This window comes from Pleurodeles waltl, chromosome 1_2, assembly GCF_031143425.1.
Source record: "Pleurodeles waltl isolate 20211129_DDA chromosome 1_2, aPleWal1.hap1.20221129, whole genome shotgun sequence".
In the NCBI taxonomy this organism is placed as follows: domain Eukaryota; kingdom Metazoa; phylum Chordata; class Amphibia; order Caudata; family Salamandridae; genus Pleurodeles; species Pleurodeles waltl.
In genome coordinates, this window is record NC_090437.1 from 799,908,901 (window position 1) to 799,935,366 (window position 26,466).

The following is a 26,466-nucleotide window of genomic DNA, read 5'->3' on the forward strand; positions in this document are numbered from 1 at the left end:
CAGGCCACACAAGCCAGTACCTCACAGTCCGCACCGTCCACCTACCAGGGACAGTACAGGGGAGGCTTTCGGGGCCAGTATAGAGGAGGGCAATTCCCTAGGAATAGAGGAAGATTTCAAAGCCCCAAAACCACTACCAACAAGCAGTGACTCACACGTCACTCACCCCCCCCACACAACACCAGTGGGGGGAAGGATAGGTCAATATTACGAAGCATGGGAGGAAATAACTACAGACACATGGGTCCTAGCAATTATCCAACATGGTTATTGCATAGAATTCCTGCAATTCCCTCCAGACATACCACCAAAATCACAAAATTTATCAAAACACCATTCACAGCTTCTAGAGATAGAAGTTCAAGCATTACTGCAAAAAAATGCAATAGAATTAGTACCAAGCACACAAATAAACACAGGAGTTTATTCACTGTACTTCTTGATACCAAAAAAGGACAAAACACTGAGACCAATTCTGGACCTCAGAGTAGTAAACACATTCATCAAATCAGACCACTTTCACATGGTCACACTACAAGAAGTGTTACCATTGCTCAAAAAACACAACTACATGACAACCCTAGACCTCAAAGACGCATATTTCCATATACCAATACATCAATCACACAGAAAATATCTAAGGTTTGTATTCAAAGGAATACATTACCAATTCAAAGTATTGCCTTTCGGTTTAACAACCGCTCCAAGGGTATTCACAAAATGCCTAGCAATAGTCGCTGCACACATCAGAAGGCAGCAAATACATGTATTCCCGTATCTAGACGACTGGCTAATCAAAACCAGTTCGCTCACACAATGCTCAAACCACACAAATCAAGTTATACAAACCCTCTACAAACTAGGGTTCACCGTCAACTTTGCAAAATCCAACATTCAGCCAAGCAAAGTACAGCAATATCTAGGGGCCATAATAGACACGACAAAAGGAGTAGCAACGCCAACTCCACAAAGAATTCACAATTTCAACAGAGTCATTCAACACATGTCTCCAAATCAAACAATACAAGCAAGAACAATACTACAGCTCCTAGGCATGATGTCCTCATGCATAGCCATTGTCCCAAACGCAAGACTGCACATGAGGCCCTTACAACAATGCCTAGCCTCACAGTGGTCTCAAGCACAGGGTCACCTTCTAGATCTGGTGTTAATAGACCGCCAAACTTACCTCTCGCTTCTATGGTGGAACAGTATAAATTTAAACAAAGGGCGGCCTTTCCAAGACCCAGTGCCACAGTACGTAATAACAACAGATGCTTCCATGACAGGGTGGGGAGCACATCTCAATCAACACACCATAAGAGGACAATGGAACATACATCAAACAAAACTGCATATAAATCATCTAGAATTATTAGCAGTTTTTCAAGCACTAAAAGCTTTCCAACCAATCATAACCCACAAATACATCCTTGTCAAAACAGACAACATGACAACGATGTATTATCTAAACAAACAAGGAGGAACACATTCAACGCAGTTAAGCTTATTAGCTCAAAACATATGGAAGTGGGCAATCCACCATCAAATTCGCCTCATAGCACAGTTTATTCCAGGGATCCAGAATCAACTGGCAGACAATCTCTCTCGAGATCACCAACAAGTCCACGAATGGGAAATCCACCCACAAATTCTGAACACCTACTTCACACTCTGGGGAACACCTCAGATAGACTTATTTGCAACAAAAGAGAACGCAAAATGCCAAAACTTCGCGTCCAGATACCCACACAAGCAATCCCAAGGCAATGCCCTATGGATGAACTGGTCAGGAATATTTGCTTACGCTTTTCCTCCTCTCCCTCTCCTCCCTTATCTAGTGAACAAATTGAGTCAAAACAAACTCAAACTCATTTTAATAGCACCAACGTGGGCAAGACAACCCTGGTACACAACACTGCTAGATCTTTCTGTAGTACCCCACATCAAACTGCCGAACAAACCAGATCTGTTAACGCAACACAACCAACAGATCAGACACCCAGATCCAGCATCGCTGAATCTAGCAATCTGGCTCCTGAAATCCTAGAATTCGGACACTTACAACTTAGCCAAGAGTGTATGGAGGTCATAAAGCAGGCCAGAAGGCCATCCACTAGACACTGCTACGCAAGTAAGTGGAAAAGATTTGTTTGTTACTGCCATCATAATCAGATACAACCACTAGACGCAACTCCAAAACATATAATAAATTACTTGCTCCATTTACAAAAAGCAAGGCTAGCCTTCTCTTCTATTAAAATACACCTTGCAGCAATATCTGCATACCTGCAGACTACCTATTCAACTTCCTTGTATAGGATACCAGTCATCAAAGCATTCATAGAAGGTCTTAAAAGAATTATACCACCAAGAACACCACCTGTTCCTTCATGGAACCTAAACGTGGTCCTAACAAGACTCATGGGCCCACCTTTCGAACCCATGCACTCTTGCGGAATACAATTCCTAACCTGGAAAGTTGCCTTTCTCATCGCCATTACATCTCTGAGAAGAGTAAGTGAAATTCAAGCGTTCACAACACAGGAACCTTTTATACAAATACATAAAAATAAGGTCGTCCTACGACCTAATCCAAAATTTTTACCAAAAGTTATTTCACCGTTCCATCTAAATCAAACGGTAGAACTGTTTTTTTCCCACAGCCAGATTCTGTGGCTGAAAGAGCACTACATACATTAGATGTCAAAAGAGCATTAATGTACTACATTGACAGAACAAAGAACATCAGAAAGACTAAACAGCTATTTATTGCATTCCAAAAACCTCATGCAGGTAACCCAATATCAAAACAAGGTATAGCCAGATGGATTGTTAAATGCATCCAAATCTGCTACCTTAAAGCAAAAAGACAACTGCCCATTACTCCCAGGGCACATTCAACCAGGAAAAAAGGTGCTTCAATGGCCTTTTTAGGAAACATCCCAATGCATGAAATATGTAAGGCAGCCACATGGTCTACGCCTCACACATTCACCAAACACTACTGTATAGATGTGCTATCCGCACAACAAGCCGCAGTAGGTCAAGCTGTATTAAGAACTCTATTTCAGACAACTTCTACTCCTACAGGCTAATCCACCGCTTATGGGGAAATAACTGCTTACTAGTCTATGCATACCATGTGTATCTACAGCGACAGATGCCATCGAACTGAAAATGTCACTTACCCAGTGTACATCTGTTCGTGGCATCAGTCGCTGAGATTCACATGGGCCCACCCACCTCCCCGGAAGCCTGTAGCAGTTCAGAAGTTACCTTCAATTTTGTACATTTGTATATATATTATTTAAACCTTTAATAGGTACATACTTACACACTTCATTGCGCGGGCACTATTACTATAGTACAACTCCTACCTCACCCTCTGCGGGGAAAACAATCGAAGATGGAGTCGACGCCCATGCGCAATGAGCACAGAAGGAGGAGCCACTCGGTCCAGTGACTCGAAAACACTTCTTCGAAGAAAAACAACTTGTAACACTCCGACCCAACACCAGATGGCGAGCTAATGCATACCATGTGAATCTCAGCGACTGATGCCACGAACAGATGTACACTGGGTAAGTGACATTTTCATTAACTTGCACACGATGACTCATTCCTTGGCGTGTTTCTTCAGGTCTTGTCTCCCTTCACATACTTAACTCAGCAGACACGGTGGACATAAACAATGAAACCCACTCATAAAGGCCTGGATGAGGGCCATTCTGGACTGTCCCGTGACTCCCCATATCGCGTCATTAAGCTGGTGTTGCTGGCAGCTGTGTATACATACAATTCCCAGTGTTAGTTTGCCCCCTCCTCATGCCTCTCACACTATCGGGGGCAGAGGTACAGGCCGCCTCCCGTCAGTGTTAAGAAATGCCTCTACCTCCTCTGCCCATAGCTCCTCACCCCTCTCCTTTCTTCATATTTCAGTGCTGCAGCCACCGTCCTGGCCCACTGCCCCGGGGACACGTACCAGCCAATATATAGGGGTCTGTTTCACGACCTCCAGTGCTAGGCTGTTACCCTTTTCACCAAAGCCATTGCTACTTCTAGGAACTTATCACCCACTTCACACTGCCTGTGACGGGGGTAGCAAACAGGTTGTCATGGATCCCACATCTCCTCTACCCTTTGAGCGCTCCACGTCAGCTATTGCATCCTTCCAGAATGTCTGAACCATTGGGCATTCCCACACCATATGCAAAAACCCAGCATCTCTCAGGGTACATCGGAGGCACTGCGTGTGGTCTGATTGCTGCATGACAATAGTCCTCTGGGGTACCAAGTAAGTGGTATGTATGTAGTTAATTTGCGTAAATTTAAACTGAGTATGCCCTGAGATCTTGTGCACTTGTTCCATTGCCGTTTTCCATTCCCTATCCTGGAGCCCTCGCTCAGGGCAGCCTCCCACCACTCGTTTCTACTCGACAAGTCATCCGTGACCACTACTAATTTGGACTGATACAGCCAGGAGGCTAGTATACACCCCTGCCCAATGGTTAAAATACCCGGCAGCCCGAAAGGTCACACTTCACTATCAATTAATCCAGAGAGCGCATGGTGACCTCCTCGTAGCAATCCTCAACTATCTCAGTACCCACCTTCAGCCACTGCTCCATGTTGCACTCCATAAAGTAACCCACTCTACAGGTAGGCAAGCTCACCAGCGGGGTTAGTTGGGCATATAGCACCCGATGGCGCAGTCTAAAGGCAAAGCACTTCCAGCACCTCATAGTAAAAGTAAAGAGTTGGGAAGGCGGCTCGCCCCAGTGACCCGACCCACATCCAGGTCACATGTGTGCAACCCTGCGCTGGGGCTCATCATTCCTCCCCTCCCCGACACACCCACAGATCCTGCATTTCCCTTCTTAACAACCAACGAGCCAATCAGGCTATAGCTGTTGTTAATGTTCTTCTACACAGGTTTTGGACCCGAGTAGCAGACAATAGTTTAGAGGAAAGAGGAAAATAACCTTAATAATCGATGTAACCCAAAGCAGAAGGGCTATAATTGCTTTTAAACCTTCCACTCACCGAGGATAGAATATTATAAATTACATGGGGAAGGAGACACATGTGAAAGCAGAAAGCTCCTGTATCAGCCCTTCATGGCTTTCAGTCACTTTCTTCTATTCACTAGAACTCCCAACATTCCAGTGCTCTAACTGTTAATGGCCACATATGCAGTCTATAAGGGCTGTTAGTTACATTCCCTGCACTTATGCAGTCGAGCCGCAGACCAGGCTCCAGCATGAGAAGAGATAGATAAAAAGGGCTTTATTGTCCCCCAGGTAAGCGTAAGAGGGATATTAGCACACCCCTCTTCTCGCAAGCCGTGAATTGAGCAAACCGATGAAAATGTCCCCGCCGCCGCATTGCAGCTCAGTTTGTCTTTTACCAGAAGCCTCACGACCACGTTGTGCTGACTACTTATATTAATTTGCTAAAATGTGGTTTTAAACTCAAGTGCCCATCATAAAAAATAAACTAACATACTTTTTTTTTTTTAAGTTGTTTTCTTTTTCTTTTTCAATGGTTTAGGACTTAAATCTGTACGTGCCTCCAAGAGCCACACTGCAGGGCCTTTGGCCAGACCTTGCATCCAACCATGATTGCATCCTTGCAGGCCCTGCACCCATCAACTGGCCTTATAGCTTAATCCTTTAAAAAAAAAATTACTAGAAAACCCATGATGCCAAACTCTCAAATTATTTATTTGCAAACTTGTTTTACATGAGTGTCTTTCGGCATTGTAACCCAGTACTCTGCCTTTGAATCTTGCTTACAGTACGGAATTTTGTGAATATTAACTTATTTTTTGTTTTTGTGAAATTTGCAGTTTCACTAGGTAAATATTTGTGACGCCATAAGTCTGATCAGTGTTTAATTTGTAAAAGAATGAGTGCCGTGTCTGAAGCTCTGCTCAGAAGCCAGCAGCCAGTCTGGAAACCACCTCATGCCACTTTAATCAACAACAAGAGCATCCCTGCCCCTTTATCTCACTGCTACAGGTTCCTGCTTTTTCCCTTCATAACAGTTTCTGTCTCTTTTTCCTTCTTTCCCGTTGTTTGTTTGTGCGCTCTCTTGGGAAATCAATCAATCAATCAATCAAGGCATTTATAGAGCGCGCTACTCACCCGTGAGGGTCTCAAGGCGCTGCTGCTTGAAGAGCCAGGTCTAGAGGCGCTTTGTGAAAGCGAGGTGGTCCTGGGTAGTCCTGAGGTGGACCGGAAGGGAGTTCCATGTCTTGACTGCCAGGTAGGAGAAGGATTTAACTCCGGCGGTGGTTCTGCGGATGCGAGGGACTGTGGCGAGAGCGAGGCTGGTAGAGCGAAGTTGACGGGTGGGAGTGTAGAATGCGAGGCGACTGTTGAGGTATTCGGGGCCCTTATTGTGGAGGGCTTTGTGTGCATGGGTGAGGAGCCTGAAGGTGATCCTTTTGTTGACGGGGAGCCAGTGCAGGTGTTTCAGGTAGGCGGATATGTGGTTGGGGCGGGGTACGTCGAGGATGAGGCGTGCAGAGGCGTTTTGTATGCGCTGAAGACGTTTCTGAAGTTTTGCGGTGGTTCCTGCGTATAGGGTGTTCCCGTAGTCTAGGCGGCTCTTGACGAGGGCGTGGGTAACAGTCTTTCTGGTATCGGCGGGGATCCAGCGGAAGATCTTCCAGAGCATTCGAAGGGTGTGAAAGCAAGAGGATGAGACGGCGTTGACTTGCTTGGTCATGGTGAGAAGGGGGTCCAGGATGAATCCGAGGTTGCGTGCGTGGTCGGAGGGGGTGGGTGCGGTGCCCAGGGCCGTGGGCCACCACGAGTCGTCCCAGGCGGACGGGGAGTTACCGAGGATGAGGACCTCCGTTTTGTCTGAGTTCAGTTTCAGGCGGCTGAGCTTCATCCATTGTGCGACGTCTTTCATTCCATCCTGCAGGTTGGCTTTGGCGGTGGCTGGGTCTTTGGTGAGGGAGAGTATCAGCTGGGTGTCGTCGGCGTAGGAGATGATGTTGATGTTGTGTTTGCGAGCGATGTTGGCGAGGGGGCTCATGTAGATGTTGAAGAGAGTGGGGCTGAGTGAAGAGCCTTGTGGGACGCCGCAGATGATCTTGGTGGGTTCTGAGCGAAAGGGCGGGAGGTAGACTCTCTGTGTTCGGTCCGAGAGGAACAAGATGATCCAGTTCAGGGCCTGTCCTTGGATACCAGTGGAGCGGAGTTGGGCTATTAGGGTGCGATGGCATACGGTGTCGAAGGCGGCCGAGAGGTCAAGGAGGATGAGGGCGGTTGTTTCACCGTTGTCCATCAGGGTTCTGATGTCGTCGGTGACTGCGATGAGGGCGGTTTCCGTGCTGTGGTTGGCCCTAAAGCCCGACTGGGAGGGGTCGAGCAAGTTGTCGTCTTCTAGGAAGTTGGTCAGTTGCTTGTTGACGGCCTTCTTGATGACCTTGGCCGGGAAGGGGAGGAGAGAGATGGGGCGGAAATTCTTCAGGTCGTGGGGGTCCGCAGCGGCTGCCATAAGAGGGAAGGGGGGGGAGTAGCTGGGAGGCGGGAGGGGGGACAACGAATGGGAGCGGGGGTGGGGCCGCACAGGGGGCAGCGGCGGGAGAGCGGAAAACGGGAGGGAAAGACAACCGGAGGAAAATGGGCCAAAAGCGAGAAAGGCAGCAAGAACGAAGGATAAAAGGAGAGAAAAGGCAAAAAGAGCGAGAGATCAAGGAGAGAAAAGGCAAAAAGAGCGAGAGATCAAGGAGAGAAAAGGCAGCGAGAGATCAAGGAGACAGAAGGCAACAAGGGCGAGAGATCACGGAGAGAAAAGGCAAAAAGAGCGAGAGATCAAGGAGAGAAAAGGCAAAAAGAGCGAGAGATCAAGGAGAGAAAAGGCAGCAAGAGTGAGAGATCAAGGAGACAGAAGGCGACAAGGGCGAGAGATCAAGGAGAGAAAAGGCAAAAAGAGCGATAGGGCAGGAGATAAAGGCAAGAGAGAGCAGGTAAGGCACCAAGGTAAAACTGGCAGCTTAGAGGCAAGCGCAGAAGTGGAGTGCAGGTGGAGCTGCCGCGGCGGGGGAGCGACCTACCCTAATGTCTGTTGAGGAAAATTAATAACAGATCCCCAAAAATGGGTGCCAGTGGGCCCCATTTGCAACCACCTGTTCAAAATATGCACGGTTTCTGACCTGTTTATTACGACAAGTTATGATAAACCCAGTAAGCTTCGGATGTTAATTGAAAAGCGTATGTTAAAGTCAGTAGGTATTTAAGGGTGGTCTGATTTCCCTGTATTAAAGTCTCCAGAAAGGCATTTTATGTGTTACATGAAATTCCACAGATTACGTTCATAACGAAGGACTTTGTTGTGCATTACTGCCTCTGAGAAACCTTTGTAGTAGTTTTGCATTGTAGTAATTCTTGCTAGAATGTCTGCTTAGCTACCTGTCAGGGTCTTGTAAAAATATCATTAATAATACATACATATATATATGTATGAATATATATCCGTGTAGAAACATAGATAACCTTTGGAGAACCTCTGTGCTTCCAGTGTGGTCTGTCTGAGTGTTATTTATACTCTGGTTCCATACATGACAGCGTTCTGCATGAGGTAGTTCAGTCCACATAAGTAATTGGCTCTCTTTCCCTGTGAATGAAAGCATATTCTGTTCACATGCATATATTCACCTGAAAAGGAGTGCGCTTCAGTGTCAGGGCTGGTTGACCAGTCCTTTAGTTTTCAATGTTTTCCTTTTATAGTTCCCCTTTCGTTTCTTAAGACGATACCACAGACTTCAAGGCAATGCTAATGGGTTGCTTGCTTCCCGCTCATCTCATGCAGTGTGCTGCATCCCACCTGACAAGCTCCTCCAAACCATGAGACCATTATGGAATGCTATTGTCAATACTGTAATAAAAAACAGCTGTCCCATGGGAGTCATTCCAAGAATACCTTTAGTCTGACTTCAAGGTATTCAGCTAAATTGTACTATGATTATTATGTTGATATATAATCATACATAAGTCGAGGCCCAACACTTCTGCGTAGAAAATATATTGCTCTTCGCATTATATATGTAGTGCAAACTGTACAATGGAAAAGTGCAGACAACGCAGTGCTGGTGTAGGTGAATATAATCAAGAATGATACACAATACACTGCATGAATCCTTGTTTATCAGCATTATGTAATTTAGTTTGTGTTGGAGGATTATATCAATACTTTCCCACTCCCTGAAACGTGGAAATTCCAAGATGGTGGGGAAAATGCCTTTAAACCCTTCATCAGCCAATCACATTTTGTGAAAAGTGTGATTTATAGAACTCGTAAGCTTCAGTGCGGTAGAGTTTTCCAAGATATCTCTAAATTTTAACACCTTTTTCAAACACAGATAGCTTAAAAACGGATGGACAGATTGACACCAAACCCTAAAGGCATTCTTTGTGACTGAACTTCTACTTTCATGCCAACTTAGATGTAAATCTGTTCTGTTCTGTTAGCAGTAGCAAGCAGCAAGGGTATGGGTGTTAGCTATTTTCTACTGGCACAGATCTGCAAGAAACCTAAGAAACTGACACTTCATCTTCTGCAGATTTGTTAAACAATGTCAAAGTTAAAAGCAAACTAAAAGTGCTTCTTCAGAGGAAAGTATGGCTGAACCATAAATTGAGTCACTTCTGACAAGTCTGTAAAATTAATGCATGTGTGCAGCTAAATCTGTATCATCTGCAGCTCACAAGTGTATGGAATGATAGTTAATGTTGTTGTAATATATGCGAATTACAAGGTCACATAAAGCGAGTGCACATCATAGAATGGTTGCTTGTAAACGTCTGATAAATCCATTTTGCAGAGTAAAGTATTTTTCAGAAACAAAATATGGGCAATAGAGAGGATGCGTGTGCTTGAGGTTAATATTGATCTCTATCCCTACAGGTGCCCTCAGGATTATTCATACCCAGCATGGCTGTTGGAGCCATCGCAGGAAGGATTGTCGGTATTGCAGTGGAGCAGCTGGCTTACTATCACCACGACTGGTTTATCTTTAAGGAGTGGTGTGAAGTTGGGGCGGATTGTATTACACCAGGACTCTACGCCATGGTTGGGGCTGCTGCTTGTCTAGGTAATTGCAACAATAAGGGCAAACTCGTATTATTTAACTGAAAGAGATGCTTGTAGTCATCATAAAAACAGCAGGATGCATTGGCCCTCTGTAACAGATGAAATTGTAACAGATGTTGGAACTGTCTACATCCAACTTCAAGCAGAAAAAATGAATGTCTTGAGTATGTAGTTGAGGGTCTTGAAAAGTTCAATTTGTGTTTTAGTACCCGTACAAATATGTCAGCTTTGTGTAACTTGGTCTGGAGCATTCATGCTTAGTAACAGTGCTGTCTTCATTTGTTCAGTCAAATATATATTATTTTATTCTGTTTCCTTTGTTTCATTTTTCAACTTGACGTCTCACTTAAATTGTGTTTTTTGCTGGAGCATGGCCTGCAAGGCAACATAGCAGACACACAAGTGAGCTCCAGCTCCTTACCCATCAATACTCTTTTCATTATCTTTTTCCCACCTAACCTAGAAAAGCTGCTTCCAGTATATCTTGCGTGGCCTGGATCTGGCCCTTAGCTATGGATCCACAAATCCATTCTTTGGCATCCAAGGCACAAGGCAAGGCGATGGTATGCCCTTTCTGGACTAGTGTATTGGTGGGGGTTGATCTTGTGGCTGGGGGCCTGCTCCTGTGGCACCTTGCATTGCCTGCTAGACCTACTGTGGTGATGCTATGTGTGTCCATAGTCCGGCTGGAGAGCTTCCCAGTGGTAACACTGCCTCGGCTGGGTGACTTTTATCTGCTGCTGCTAAGACTGAAGACAGCAACCCCGGTCTCCCCTCTGCATAGTGGGCAAAGGCAGTTTGTTGCCCACCAACCTGCTTGCCTTGGCCTGGATGATGATTGATGTCGCTGAAGGCCTGCAGGATCAGGTAGTGTGATGGCAGTGGTGATGGCATCTGCCTCGGACTCTTGACTGCCCAACTACTCATGTTGAAGTGGGGTTGTAGACCTGCAGTGTGGGGGAGATGACAGTCTGTAGCCTGGGGCCTCCCAGATGAGTAGCATCATATTTATGATCTTACAGTGGTGGGGTGTTGAACCAGCACCACGTGACGCTGCTTCATTGAAGCCTGTTGCACAGCTTTTGCCTCAGGCCAGGGGCATTGTAGTAGGCGGTGATGTGTTGTGGCATTAGGTAAACAGCTTTTAATTCTCTGGGTCTCACAAAGTGGGTGGTCGCTAAGAATGCAAGTACTCGGCTGATCCTCTTGCAAGTTGGGGGGGCGTGGTCTAGCAAGATGGCCATCAGGACATGTTCCTAAAACCCCCCCACACCCACCCCACCCCTTTTAATATCTTGCATTATCGCTATTTTACACATCACAAATATTTAAGGAGCTTCCCCTTATGGAATGCCTTGTAACCAACAAGCTGCATATAATGGAGGCCTGTGAATTGCAGCGGTTGCAGTGTTTATTGACGGGAAAGCTGTGACTGCCTCCTGTGCTGATACTGGAGATACCCCTGGGGCAGAAAGAAGCCAGCAATGGCACTCCTTTTGGCCTAAGCTGGAGAGATTGGACTGTGGCTCATACTTCACTGCCAGTGGGAAGCAGAAATGCAATCGCCCGGAACGGTGAGTGGCTCTGGCTGGTTCGGACGCTGCAGCCTGCTGCAGACTTGCGTGGCCTTTGGAGGAGCCCCCAAACTGCATCTTGTTTGAGGCCTAGGAGCAGATAACTGAGCAGAACAGCAGTGGCCCGTCTCTGGCACTGCTGGAGGGGGCCTTGAGATTTGGTCGGCACCTGATGAGGGTTGGAGGTCAGTGGAGTGGACGGAGACCCCTTGGTGCCCAATTTAGTTCAAGGCCAGCTCGTGCTGATGCTGAGTGGCTCACGAGGTGAGCCTGACCTGCACTGAGAAATGTGTTCAGGCTTGTTTGTACATTGTCCTTGAGAGAGAGCATTTGTGTTGTTGGCTGCCCTCTTGGGCGGGTGTGGACAAATTACTTGGCGATGGCAGAGTTTGTGTAATCGAGATGCGAAGGAGCATGCCGTAGAAGGCTGTTTTGATGAAGCCTGTTCTTCATCTGAACCCCATTGTCCCTCATCGGTGCTGACCTTTGTAAAGCTGTGGGGGTTGTTGAGGTCCTACCTGCGCCTGGACTGGTGCCTCCAGACTCCCTGTTTGGCTGTGCAGCGTTCTCAGTGAAATTGGAGTGATTTAGTGTGGACGCTGGCCCATGTGGGGGAATCTACTGAGCTCTGGCCCCTTATTACTCACCTTGCTGATGGCCTTTTTGCAGGTGGTGTGGCTGCACGTGCCTGGCTGCTATCTCTGTGGAAGTCCTGGCGATTGGGTAAGCCCCTGAACTGATTATCACTGATGAGACTGGGTCCCAGCAGAAAAATATTAACGTGGAAGATATGGTAACCTCAGTTTTCAGTCTGGAAAACATGAGACATATTGGCCGGACCTGCTGGATGCAGTACAAGGCTTGCAGGTGGTCATGGTGGAAATTATAGGGGCCGTAGTTGTAGAAGTGGAAATGTCCATAACAGAGCTCCATAAAGAAGCCGCAGAGATGTGGAAGCACATTGGGAAGTTGTAAACCATGACACTGACGCTGGAGGCCAACGCTGAGGATGAGGAGTGGTAACATCCGAGTGTTGGGATTTGCAGAGGAGGCAGAGGGTCCATCTGCTGAGCGCTTTCTGGGGAACTGGATCTTTCAGATGCTAAAACCACATGGCTTCTCTGCAATGCTTCTGGTGGAGCGCGCACATCGAACAGATGAGCATGCAGGAGCACATACACAGGGAAAATGGAAAGGGACCGTATCCTGTGCAGTATGATACAGTTTTATTGTGCAGCTTTCATCCTGTTGTCATGACTGAAAAGGAGGGTGATTTCGAGCCATGGTCCACACGAGTGGGAACCCACATTTGCTCCCTCAAGGTTCTTTGATCTCGGGTGGGAAGGAGAGAAATCCCTACTCCTTTTACATGAGAAAAATCAACTGTGGTCAAAGTGAAGACGGGATAGAGGATTGTAATGTTGTTGGGGAGTTTGAATTCTTTACTTAAGGAACTTTGCTAAGCTGCTGGATTAACCAGGATCGCACGGCAGACCTGGAAGTATTTGGTTGCACTCTGTCCAGGGTAGGTTTGTGGGGAGAGATTGTTCTTGATGTCTATGATGTTCGTTGGCTTTCTTTTTGCTTGTTGTCCGTTTTCGCACACATTGGTTCCTGTTTGGCCTCCACCACCTTATGTAACCATGGGGAGTCTTGAACTAGAAGCACCCTGGACTCCCTTCTGTATACATGAGCATACAGGTATGTTGAGTGGCTATTGGTGTCTTACTTGGAATGTCTGGTGACTCAACAGGTGTACTAAGAGACGTAGAGTACTCACATACCTGAAACGCATCAGTTTGGTTGCGTGCTTATAAGAGACACACCTCACTGAAGCAGAAGCTCATACTCTCTCGAAGAAATTGAGAGGACAGATGCACTCGGCCACTTATTCTGGTTATTCCAGAGGAGTGTCCACATGGATAGCTCCAGAGTCCCATTTTGACACCAGTACTCCGAGGTGAATACCAAAGAACGATATGCGTTGTTGTTTTGGTTGCTGGATGGACGGGAGTTCTGCATACTTAATACCTACGAAACCAATACTGATAAGCTACTACTATAAAATGCTTCCTTCCTGACAGAGTATGTGGGGGAAGCCCACACTCTAGGCTGGGGACTGCAATTGTGCCGTGGGTGGTGAGCTCATTAGAGCACCAATTAGACAGCATACCAAGCCGAACTTTACAGCGGCTGTGACTGACAATGTGGCTAATTACGGCCTTGTAGGTGTACGGAGGGCCACACTCACGAATTCTAGGAAGTATACTTGCTACTCTTCTACTCATGGTACATGTAGCCATCTTGAGCGTATCCTATTTAGTGTATAAAATAGTTTCTATGACATATTTGGGTAGATTTCTTTCGGGTCATTCACTGCTGCTTGTGAAGCGTTCTTGGTGACCGAGGATTGGACCTCAGCTGACTTAGAGACTGCCGCTAGACAACTTAACGAATGAGGTATGCCTGGCAGATTTATCTGAGACACCTGACACATGATCGAAAATTGTGGTTCGACGGGCAGAAGGGCAACTGAAGGTGTTGGTAAGAGGGGTGTGCTTGGGCAGAGTGTATGGAGTAAAGAAACAACTTCAGCAGGACTTGGTACACTGGGAAGGAAGGCTAAATGCTTCTTAGTGGCGGGAGGGGGATATCTGCAGCGGCCACATGGGAGTTGATGAACATCCGGCGCTGCATGAGATGACATATGGGTCAGATTGAATAAATATACACTTGAAACTTTGTGCCAAGGACTGCACAGGGAAAGGGACAAACCCAGCCTACTGCCTGGCTACTGCGGTGGGAGGTGGAGACACTGCCAGTGTGCTGCCTGCAGCACACAGACTGCCCTCATGCAGTTAGTTATAAATTGTCTGTTGAACATTTGCAGGGGGTGTACAGGAAGGTGATGATTGGCAAACCTGATGCCGCTCAGGGCTGTGTGGCAGGCGCAGAGGTCTTTGGTGTCCTGGAAGCATACATGGAGGGACTGAAGGCCAGTCTCACCCTGGAAGAAATTCGGGAGCCCTGCATTCGATGACCAAACACAAGACGCCAAGGGTGGTGCAGATGGTTTCCCAGCGGAATTTTATCAAGATTTTCTGTATCAACTTGCAGAGAAGTTTTTAGGGGGCCATGTATTTAAATATTTGGGACTTAACAGCATTTTCGTCATATCAGCAGTAGCATGACGGTGGCTGCATGGAGAGAATGGGGGAGACCGTTACTGGGCAACTTGTATCCAGGAAACATATTTATCATCTTTCAGGAGGCGCAGGATGTCTTAGGTGTTTGCTCCGGGCAATTCTTGTAATACGCTAAACTAACAGGAGCAGAGAGGGCGGTTTGAATGGACTTCCCCTTCCCTCAACATTGATCTTAGAAAGTTTTAAAGATTGGTGTGGGTCATCGCCTGATGGCACTTATTAAGCATTGAAATCAGATTATCCTGCGCCTAATTATGGTATCAGGGAATGTGCATTTTTCAGGGGAGGCCTTTTTGCTATTGGAACCAGGAAGCTCCCTGGTGGTGTGGAAATTGGCTATCTCACATGGTACGACTTTCTGGTTTCCACCCCTGTGACTAAAAGTTATATCAGAGTTGTGTGATTTTTGGTAAAGGAACAGTATGGAGTCCTTTGAGGACCTAACTGCAGTCTTTCTGCTGCACAAATCTCAGTTTTATATGTACCTTCAGCTTCATCACATCTGTGAGTTGCATTGTCCAATCTGAAGAATATCCCGTCTGAATTTAGTCTATTGAAAGCCAAATTGGTGGCGGTTAGAATGGTAACAAAAGGTATATCTTGCTTTTTTAGGACCTTGCAATGTAATGTCCCCAACTTGTTTGGGGTGCTGCAACAGTGCTTGGAGAAGGAGATTGGACAACTTAATAAGGATGAAGTTAGGATGACGCCTTGTGAATTACCTCTCAGCTACATTTAGGTTAATTTACCTTAAGTATCGTAATATGGGATATTATACTTAGGAGCGGCTCTGAAAAAAGGGTAAATGTCTGTACCAGTGCTGCCTCCATTGCCACCTGCTGGCCCCCTTGAATTCTTGCAAAAATTGTAGGAGTGTGGTATCCTTAAAGATTTCTGGGTGAAGGTTAATTGCTCGCTGCCCCAGGCGAGGGGCTCGCTCAGTCGTTGGGATAAGGCTCCCACTGGCAAAATCGAATATTGCTAAATAGCTTCATTGTTTAGCATTTAGAGAAATGGCTATGATGAATGAGCTGGTGCTAATACTAGAGGAAGCTATTTACTAGTCTTAGTTTTGTCCTTGCAAGCATTCCAGGATCTCTGGTCACTGCTGAGCAAATTTCACATCTCCCTATTACACTGCACAAAAACAACAAGGTGATAAATGCAGTGCTTGAATAGTTCTCAGTCAGTGGCAGTCTCTGGGGCCGCAATCCAGTCTTTCATTTTTTGCCAACCATGCCCCCTAGCCATGTAGAAATCAATCTTGACTCTGCTCCAATAGGAAAAGTCCAACCTGAACCTCCAGGTCAGGCCTTTCCTGAACCGGAACACAAGCAGCATGATTGGGGCTCTTCATTTGGGTGTAGCTTGGTTCCAATGGTACAATGAGCTCAGGACCTAAATCTGAGCATACCTGTTGCACTTAGAGTGGCAGCTGCACATCTCCGTATGACACTGTGTAATGTATTTGATTGTTTTTATGAAGTAGGGCTATCTGTTTTGATTGCCCCATAAGTACTGCAATGTGTTGCTGGGTTAGTCTTGTATCTCCCTGTCTTTTGTGTCATTGACTGTTCTATGTCCATTGCTTGATTTACCAATTAAATGGCAATAATATTGATGGTTAAACAATTTGTTTGCTTGCATGAGATGTTCTGTATTCAAATATGTGTAACTTGTTCTTTTTCCCCCTGTGGGTTTTGATACTAGGCCTGGGTGGAATTTCAATTACACCAGAGTAATCAGAGGAATTTTGTTAATTCTGCATTAGTCTTTGACAATAACTTGATTATGCCTGTTCGTGTATTTAAGAGTAATTTGAGGGGGGCCTACCAAGATAGTACAAGGGGCTGTTTGCACTGCTATTTATGTTCTGATGCATTTGGCTCTAGTTTCTTAGTGCAAAAAACATACTTGCATCGATTTTGGATGAGAGGTTGCATTTTGCACTAAGAAACTGCACTAAATCCTGGTATTGAGTTGGGGGAAATCTTACCCCCAATTGCATATTTATCAAGCAGCTTCCTGTTCATGTTCTGTTGCATGCAGCACTATTGCTGAGCACAAAATGCATTCTTACGATCATTTTGGACATGAGGAGACATCTTAGCTTTAAGAAAATAACGTTAAATTCAGATTGACTCTTCTTGCTAATTTCACGTACTATCACAAAATGTTTTGCAATTCTGAGTGACTATGCTAAACGGATTTACCCACCACTTACAGTCAGTGATTAACTCGTCTTATGAACTGTGGGAAATTCATGTTGTGCTATTTGGCTTCTATCATAGCGGTGTGGATGATGTGTTGTGATGTCGTCTTTATCTCATTATTAACAAAAAATACCCCTGCGAGCAAAAAAATAGGAAGTATGTTTGTTTGTTTTTTGACCAATTTAACCCCTTGATTCGATTCGCACTGAATTTTGCTCCTTTACAGCGCACAAAATTAATACGAGTAACTCGATCTACGCAGTTTGTTTAACTGTTCTAACCTCTAGAGAGACGTAAAAACCTTTTAGAAAACAATGTCATTTTCGTCTGTGTTTCTGCTAAGATCATGTGAAATGAGGGGCTAACACTTAAAATCTGTGAATCTGCGCTCCTCCCCTTCCCTACCTGTAAGGAATTTAGACTGGGTAGTATCTGGGTTAAGAGAGCCTTAAAATGTCGTTAAGATGGCAAATGTTGAATGCAGCGCTTGACACATTGTAATTTAAAATTTAAAAGCCTACTTTGTTAGTTACTGGGATTAGAAGTAGAATATGTAGTTTTTGATAGATTTCTAATAAAGGAACTTTATGTAAGTAAACTGCTACGGCTAGAGCTTCCCTTTATTGTAAAGATTTGCTTTTAGAAGGGGTCCCTTGTTTGATAATATAGTCAAATGCTTTAGGAATGTCGGCTGTTTGATTACTCTATGCAAACTGATTAATAAAATCAGTAGCTGATAAGTAGTTATTTCTTTTTAGGTGGTGTGACGAGGATGACAGTCTCGCTGGTCGTCATTGTATTTGAGCTCACAGGTGGGCTGGAGTATATTGTGCCTCTTATGGCAGCGGTGATGACAAGCAAATGGGTAGGCGATGCCTTCGGCAGGGAAGGTATTTATGAAGCACACATCCGCCTAAATGGCTATCCCTTTCTGGATGCAAAGGAGGAATTCACACACACTACCCTGGCTCGTGATGTCATGAGGCCGAGAAGGAATGAACCACCTCTTGTCGTGTTGACTCAAGACAATATGACTGTGGATGATATTGAAAGCTTAATAAATGAAACTAGCTACAACGGATTTCCAGTGATCATGTCGAAAGAATCCCAGAGATTGGTAGGATTTGCTCTGAGAAGAGACTTGACCCTTGCAATAGGTGAGATGTTTTCTGTTCTTTTGTACACGGATTTGTTTCTAACATATATCATTTGAAGTATATACAGTTCGAAGCAGCGGTATATCTCAATTCATTCCTAGTAGGTTTTGTAGGTCATAAACCTGGATGCGTTGGGATTGAAAAAATAACCTGCCATGAGCCTGAAAAAGCTGTTGTGTGGATGCACCATAAGCACCCAAAGAATGGTTCAGGGAACTAAGTTATTGGGACAATGGTCAAAATTAGAGTACGATTTTTTAGTGTCTCAGTTTAAGAACTGGATTGTATCTATAAAAAAAAACTAGACCGAATTAAGAACGTAATTGATCAGCCATGTAACATTTGAATAGTATAAAAATGGAAATCATAAAATGTTGATAGTTGTACCCCAGCATAGTCCATACTGGGTGCGGCTGAGTACATTTGATGGTTGATAAAACTGTGATTAGCATGAAGTTCATAGACGTGCCGGCACAGAAGCCAGTATCACTCCAGAAGCTCGCTCGGGAATATGTTGAATTTACTCCTCTATACAATAAGTGAGTCTCTTATGTCTTCCAAAGTTTAAACCATGATTTAATCACCAAAAGTAAACCTTTGTATAAACATAAAATAATGTCTGACTAAAAGACCTGAATGATTCTCACTTGTGTGGCGCTGTTCTTACTTTTCTAGAAAATGCAAGAAAAAAGCAAGAAGGTATAGTCGGACACTCCAGAGTCTGCTTTGCTCAGCATACCCCCTCACTGCCAGCAGAAAGTCCTCGCCCACTTAAGCTGCGAAGCATTCTTGATATGAGCCCTTTCACAGTGACTGACCACACGCCCATGGAGATAGTAGTGGATATATTCCGTAAGCTGGGGCTAAGGCAATGCCTTGTAACACACAATGGGTAAGTAGAGAACTAGAGAATAAACAAAATAAACTGTAGGTTTACGCCATTGAAATCGGGGAAAGTTTAGGTATGAGACTGCATTCAGGAGTGGGTGCAGTGAGGGCTAGTACAGCAATTCACAACCCTTATATTCACAGTGAATACCCTTTAAAAACAATAAGTTTGAAAAGCGTGCCCATGACCAGATTTTTATACTAATTTACCAAGACTCTCGTGTCATAATTCCTCCCATTGTGCAGTTAGGGAATCGTGAGGACTGGTAGACTACAATGTGCCCAGTCATACTCTAACTAGCAGGTGGCGAACCTGTGAATCTAAAAAATACAGGGGAAGATGTTTCTAAAAATGTTATTAAACATAACCACACACACACCATCCCCCTCTCCACCCTCTTTAATAGTTATTATACTGATTCAGGCACATCGCTCTACCCTTAGAAATTGCATTTTTTAGAAATCTTTAATAGCTTTGATGCTGTTTATCAAAAGTCTTCTAAGGATTAATTCACCCACATTGATTCGGTTGTGGTTAGTTTCACCCATTTCTGTCTGGGAGAAACAGATGTTTAGGGAGATTCAAAAGTGTTGAACCCCATATTATTTTCCAGTTCGAAACTTCTGTAGCAGCTATGGCAACAACAGCTGGATGGCCTTTCAACAAACTTAGATGTGGTGAACGGGTTTGATCCGACTTGCAATCGTTAGTTGCTTTTCTGAACATGTGTTAACCGTTTTGTGCTAAAAAAAAAAAAAAAAAACACTGGTCAAATGAGGTCCACAAAATATGTAGTTATCTTGACAGCTGAGCACCATCTTGGATTTGGCAAGTGTGGCAATGAAATATTGTTTTAAAAAAGAAAATCTTATTGGCTAGGGAAATTGGGGCTGTCTGATTGGCCAGCTAACTATGATAATTGTTATGGCACCATTTCAGAATGTGTCGGCTGAAGGCTGTATCCTAAAAAGAATGTAGGTAGGGGAAGGGGTAGCATTCTCAGACTCCAGGGAGGAATTTGAGGTCTTTCAGCGTCCCAGAGAGCATTCTCTCCATACCCTAAAAGGCTGTCTGTGCGATGGGCCTGAACCTGCACTCATTGTTGCACATATCCTGCAAGGGGAACATTTTGTTTTGGATTTGCATTTGTGGATTCCTGTCCAAGTCAATGCATTTTTCTCAAATTCAAATTGTTTTTATTTTCTGCTGTAAATCCTAAAAATAAACACAGCACAGATGTGCAGGGGTGATTGGCCTGCACGATGTAGCACTGTGGACACGTGATTCGAGCAGGAAACAGTTAGTGAGGGTTGGGTGGGTGCTGAGCCTTGCCACATAGACCAAACTTTGTCTCCAAAGCGTGCTCCTTGTGACCTGCAGCTGTGTGTAGATGGCTGTGGTGGGGCAACAGGTGGATTGTAGCCCAGACTATCCTTTCTGTCAATGAATACGTTTGGCAGAAACATGTTTAGCGTTGTGTAAATGCAGCCCAGAGTAACTACTAGCGCCTCTGATAAAATCTGACATTCCACTTGTCCTTTGTTTTTTATCCATGAAATCTTTTAGACAGCACACCTCTTTGTTTGATCATGATGTAGTCCAGTCTCCATTTCTCCATTTCTTTTAAACAGAAGGTGAGCAGAGGCAAGGCACAAAAACTGGTTACCAGCACGCATACAACTTTTTGTCCATTATAAATTTAAAATATTAATAGTGCAAGTTGTTGCTATACTTAGGTCAACTTTTGTTTGCCCTTTTTGTTAGACGTCGTCCCCAACCAGTTCATGAAAGCAACAAATTAATAACGCCATCCATTTACAGTATTTCATTTGCATGCTGCATTATTGTCAATATTCTAATTGGTACACATGATTTTTCTCAGACTTAATGTCTATTTTCTGTGCATATGAATTGATAGATCGAAAACGTAACATCACCACCAGTCTAGGGCTTAGAAAGACACACATTCCAATGAGTAAACCGCCGCCAGCGCAGCACTTACCCCCTTCATATATCTGAGTAAATGCTTCTTGTCATTGGAAAGTTCATAATCCTGTTCCATGTCCTGTTCTGTGTGTTGACGGTTCCTTTGTGTTCAGCCAGCTCCAGAGAAAGAGGATTTTCTGACAGCTGACAGTGTGCATACATTTGGTGTTAATGAATACTAGTGTACAGTCACAACACTCGCTTCTGACCCTCGCATGACTAACTAAGTGTCTGCATGACTAATGCATCAAGCCTGCCAGTATCTGTTTTAAGAACACAGAGTGCTCCCCTTTTTCAATCACTGCATTTCTTAAGCAAGTGCATTTGTTAGGTTCTTCTCAAACCTGGTCATATGCATGAACGTTTCATACTGGTGTATGTCCAGGTCAGTGGCACAAAAAATGGGTCTGAGAACCAAAACGAATATAGCCCATATTTTCCAGTTTCAATGTCTTTTGTAATACTGATTGAGCAGTACCAGGGGATGACGAATCTAATGAGGGTAATTAGCAAGGTTATAGAAGTAACAGCATGATCAAAAGAGTACACAACATAACTGAGGGAAGGCAGTGAATATGTAAGACTGTGCAATGTATATATTAAAGATTTGATCGTAATGGTTCTGGATCACTGTTCAGAACTGTACATTGAGGAATGTTAAATGTCTTTAAAAAAGGCTTAATGCAATGTCACATACAGAGATTATAACTGAAATGTACAAAGCAACAAATCATTTAATTAACACATACACTTCACAGAGCCATTGACATGCTGTCATAGCTTCGTTGGTATGGTACATATTATACACATCTCCTTGTGTGCAAGCATATCAAAACAGCAAAAAGAACAAGAAATCCTGCCTCGTCCATGTGCCAGTCACCCCGCCAACAATGTACTCCACCTCTTTTCCAAAAGATACTTCTAACTGCAGATTCCTCACTTTTAGAATAACCCATGCACCAGACTAGATCCAGAAGATTTAAATAGCATTGCTCTTGCACACTTGTAAGACAGAGAAGTGATTAATAGAAGCGCATATAAGTGCCATCCTCTGCGCACTGAGGTCAGTTCCTTTCTTTTTGTTTCTTCTGCAGGTCCAGAGCTCCCTGCCAACGTTTTCCTTGTCAGTTGCAGAGTTTTTTGCTAAATAATTCTCTTCTCCAGTGTGCATGAGAAATATGCCCCTTACTAAAACTACAGGGTTTTTGTGACAGATCTTCACAAGGTCAGTTTCTAAATTTTGAATTTGGTGCACAAATCCATATTTTGAGTTCAGCTCACAGCTTCAAATCCTAGAAGGTGCCAAGCCTTATGATCCCAAAATGAATTTGGGAATGCAAAGCCGTATGCCTCTACAAAGAAAGAAGCTTTGGAAGCCCTGCTCAAAGTAGAGACCGCAGACCCTTTCCTGCTCTTAAGGATGTTCCAGCGACAGGCCTTTGTTGAGGTCCAAGACTTCTGGTAAGTAGAATTTGAAGCAGCAGCACAAGAAGTTCAAGCGGCATGTGTCCCAGTTCTCTCAGGCTGAGAAGTTGCGAGAATGTCAGGGTGCCTTGCGGTCTCAGTCCCCTACTGAAGCACCAGTTCTGCAACTGGTCCTGATGCACCCCAAGTTTCCAGGTCCATCAGCGATGTTGCAACAGATCGAGAGATTTACAGAGGCCATGTTGTGAATTTTTGGCACCTTTACAGCTCCCTCTGTCACACCTATGAGTCCCAAGGATCTGTGAAGGCTTTTAACTAGGATACCACCAACTGGTCCACCCTTGGCAGTATTGTGCCTCCAGTATCCACTACTCATACTGCTCTGATGCCTGAGTCAACAACAGCACCAGCACTGACACAGTGGGCAATTGTGTTCCGGTAGTCCTCTTTGACTCCGAACCAAGTCCATCTTGGCCCCGACCAAAGTAGTGTATCAGAGCCATACCAAAACTTCCAACTCTAGATCCGACTGATTCATGCTTTTACCTCAAAGCCGCAGCCCAGTGCTCCACTAACTTTTTGGTTTGGATCAGAGCCAACCGGCCTTAAGAAGGATAATGGTGATGAAGTATTTTCCCCAACATTATGATGATTACAGTTCATATTTAGATTTGCCGGGGGCAAGTGGGTTCGACATTTCGCCAGACACTGGATTGTGTTCTCTCTGGGACCAACAACAGAAGGGCATGCCTTCTTCTCCATAGCAATTCGCTATGCTGCGGAGGTCAGAGACCTATAACTGCCGGCAATGGAAGTCAAAATCAATGTACTAATAGAAGTTTGGCAACGTGGACAAACCATGTCAAAACCTCCATTTAATGAAGGCCTGACTGACATCCTTGTGGGCACCTGGTCTAAGTCTCGTGCCTGTCTGCTAGTGAACAGACAGGTTGCCAGATGCCACAGGCCAGTGCCAAGCAACTCTGATTTCTTGACGCAGTACCCAACACCAGAGAGATTGTTGGTTCAGGCGTCACCCAATAGATTGAAACTCAATTCTTTGCCCATGACACCTGACAGTCGAAATGTCTTGAGACATTCGGGAAGCAAATTATTTCCTCTTCCAGTCTAGCCCCCCCTCCCTGGTCTAAGTCTTGTGCCTGTCTGCCAGTGAAATTATTTCCTCTGCCAGTCTAACGCCCCCATTCTTCCCCCCTCCCCCCCAGTCAGTCAGTGCCAGCTGCTTGCTGGGGAGATATATACACATGTTTTATGGGACATGGTTGGTGAGATCTAGCAGGCGATTCTCGAGGAATTTTGGATTAATTTGCTTCAAACCATCCAGGATGTCACCAAGTACATTGTCCACTCTGAACTTGACGTTACTGACTGCTTGGGCAGAGCAGTTGGCACCATTGGGGTGCTTTGGCAGCATGTTTGAATGAGATTCATGGGTTTCTCTGGAAACGTGTAAGCCTCTGTAATGGACATGCCATTTACTGGGTCTTGGCTTTTGGTGAGAAGACTGATTCGGAGTTGGAACATTTTAAAGAAAGCAGGGCCATGGCATGTTGTTTAGGCCTTTCTACCCCTGCCAGACAGTATCCTCAACAGTTTAGCTCCTTTTGAGGCTACCCCAGAGGGTTGGCGTACCACTCATGCCAAAGTGCACTGCCTCCATAAATTTGCCCTTAGTGGCACACGCCACCTTGTGGGAGGCTGGTTCAGATATTTCCTTCAAAGGTGGGAAAATATAACATCCGACAGGTGGGTCTTCCAGATTGTCTAATTATCCATGTATCAGAACATCGTTCTGAGGAGCACCTGTCCATCTTGCTGTAATAAGTGTAGGCGCTTTTGGCTAAAGGAGCCATAGAGATTGTTCTGACCTAGGAAACAGGGACTTGCTGTTACCATGATTATTTCTTAATGCCAAAGAAGGACGAAGGCCTTCACCCCATATTAGATCTCTTCCACTTGAATGCCTTCTTGTGGATGGACAAATTCAGGAGGCTCAAGCTGGCCAAGATTAAGTATGCTCTGGATCTAGATGACTGGGTGGTGACTTTGGACATGCAGGACACTTAGTTTCATATACCCATCCAGCAGTCCCACAGATGGAACTGCGGTTCTAGGCGGCCCAGAACTTTTGCAATTTGCCTTACTCTTTGGGCCTAAGATGCCCCTCAAGAGTTAATGAAAGTGATGGTGGTGGCCGCAGTTCATCTTTGGAGGTTCGTATTTTCAGTTTTTCTCTACCTCGAGGTCCTACTTAAAGGCGGGCTCTCCACAGTAAGTCGTTTCATAGGAGCTGTCCTAGGTACGGTGCTTCCCTTCACAACAACAAAGCAAGGGCATTTTGGCTATAATACCATATTTTCAGTCTTGGATCTCACTGAGAAGTGCAGGATTCCAAAAGGGCCGATGGGTCACTGCTGGGAAAGGGAAGTCATCTAGAAGAGGTGGAAATCGAAAGACTATGATCTCTGGTGGAAATCCAGCTCCACATCAATCTGTTGGAGCTACAGGCCATTCTCCCGGCTGTGAAAACCTTTGTATCGTCTATCAACGTGAGGCTGGTTCAGGTTCTCATGGACAAATCTCCTTTATGTGGTACGGCATCAAGTAGGCCGGGATGGGGTCCAGTGCTAGGAAACAGTTCTTCCCTGGAGCTGGATAGAGCATCAGGGCATTTCCCTGATCTTGAACAACCTGGTGGGAGCTTGAACACCAGGACTGACAAATGCAGCTGCGGTGCCTGGCAGATCATGAATGGTGGCAGAGGGCATCTTTCAAAAATGGAGAGAACCCTGGGCAAATCTTTTCACCACTGCAGAGCGCACGTAATGTCAGGCATTTTGCACACTGGAGTTTCCAAGAAGGCTGTCTCTCGTGGAAGGATTTTAGATAAAGTGGAGCATGGGCGCTTTATACACATTTCTGCATCTCTAGCTCTGAATTAAACCAGAAACAACTCATCGAGGTCATTCTAGTGGCTCCGGATTGGGCAATGAGAGTGTGGTATCCAGCACTCCTGGGCATGAGCATCTGTCCTCCAACCAAACTTGTGCGTCAGGAGGATTTCCTTTCGTAGCAGCAGGGAAGTTCCTGCACCTCAGCCTGTGCATTCTGCACCTTAGTTCGTGGAAAGGTTGTAGATGTCATCCTGGCTGCACTGCACCCCTCTACAAAATCTGTGTATGCCAGACGCTGGGGCAAGTTTGTAGCCCAGTGTGGCACTCGCAAAACTGTCACGTTACAGGCCAAACTTTTGGATGTCCTATTTCTTTTTTGTTTTAGCTCTGGCCCAGCAAGGAGGACTGGCTGTGGGTCCTGTTAAAGGCTGTCTGCTTTGTTATGGTTACCATACCAAACGTCCTTATTCAGATCCCCTCTACTGATTAGGTTTCTAAAAAGTTTGACTCATTTGTTTCCTCCAAAACCCTTTGTGATGCCACAGTGGGATCTGTGTTTGGTTCTCACTTTTCGTAATGTGCCAGCCATTCAAATCCATGCACAGCTGTCCACTGCGTCCCTGACTTTGAAAAATGTTTCTGGTTGTGACGACTTCAGCTTGTCGCACAAGCAAAGTTCAAGCGCTCTTGGTGCAGCTCCTTTGTACCATCTTGTTTTCAGAGACTAAGTTGTACTTTGGACCAAGGCGGCAAAGTTTTTACTGCTTTTCACATTAGACAGTCCATCACTCTTCCAGTGTTCTTTGTTTGGTCTCAGCCCCAGAGTAGAGACTTCATTTGAAGGGCCCTAAAAGAGTGTTTAGCTTTTAAATCAATTGCACCTAAGACCACCAGGTAGACTATCAGCTTGTTATGAGGTTGTCTGAGGCAAAGAATGGCCAGGTAGTGCAGAAATGGAATTTGCCAAGGTGGATAGTCCTCTACATCAAGA

General features: G+C 45.0%; 1 protein-coding gene across 8 annotated transcripts in view; it reads left to right on the top strand.

Annotated features, from left to right (window-relative positions):
* CLCN3 (chloride voltage-gated channel 3) overlaps positions 1 to 26,466 on the top strand; it is a 517,267-nt gene that overhangs the window by 456,040 nt on the left and 34,761 nt on the right. For all 8 annotated transcript variants that reach the window (XR_011205536.1, XR_011205538.1, XM_069244222.1 and 5 more), the window contains 3 exons: positions 9,925 to 10,111; positions 17,862 to 18,260; positions 18,936 to 19,152. Coding sequence is in view for 6 of the 8 variants with exons in the window: in XM_069244222.1 (XP_069100323.1) it covers positions 9,925 to 10,111; positions 17,862 to 18,260; positions 18,936 to 19,152 (803 nt within the window). In the remaining 2 variants the exon portion in view is untranslated. The remainder of the gene's footprint in view (positions 1 to 9,924; positions 10,112 to 17,861; positions 18,261 to 18,935; positions 19,153 to 26,466) is intronic.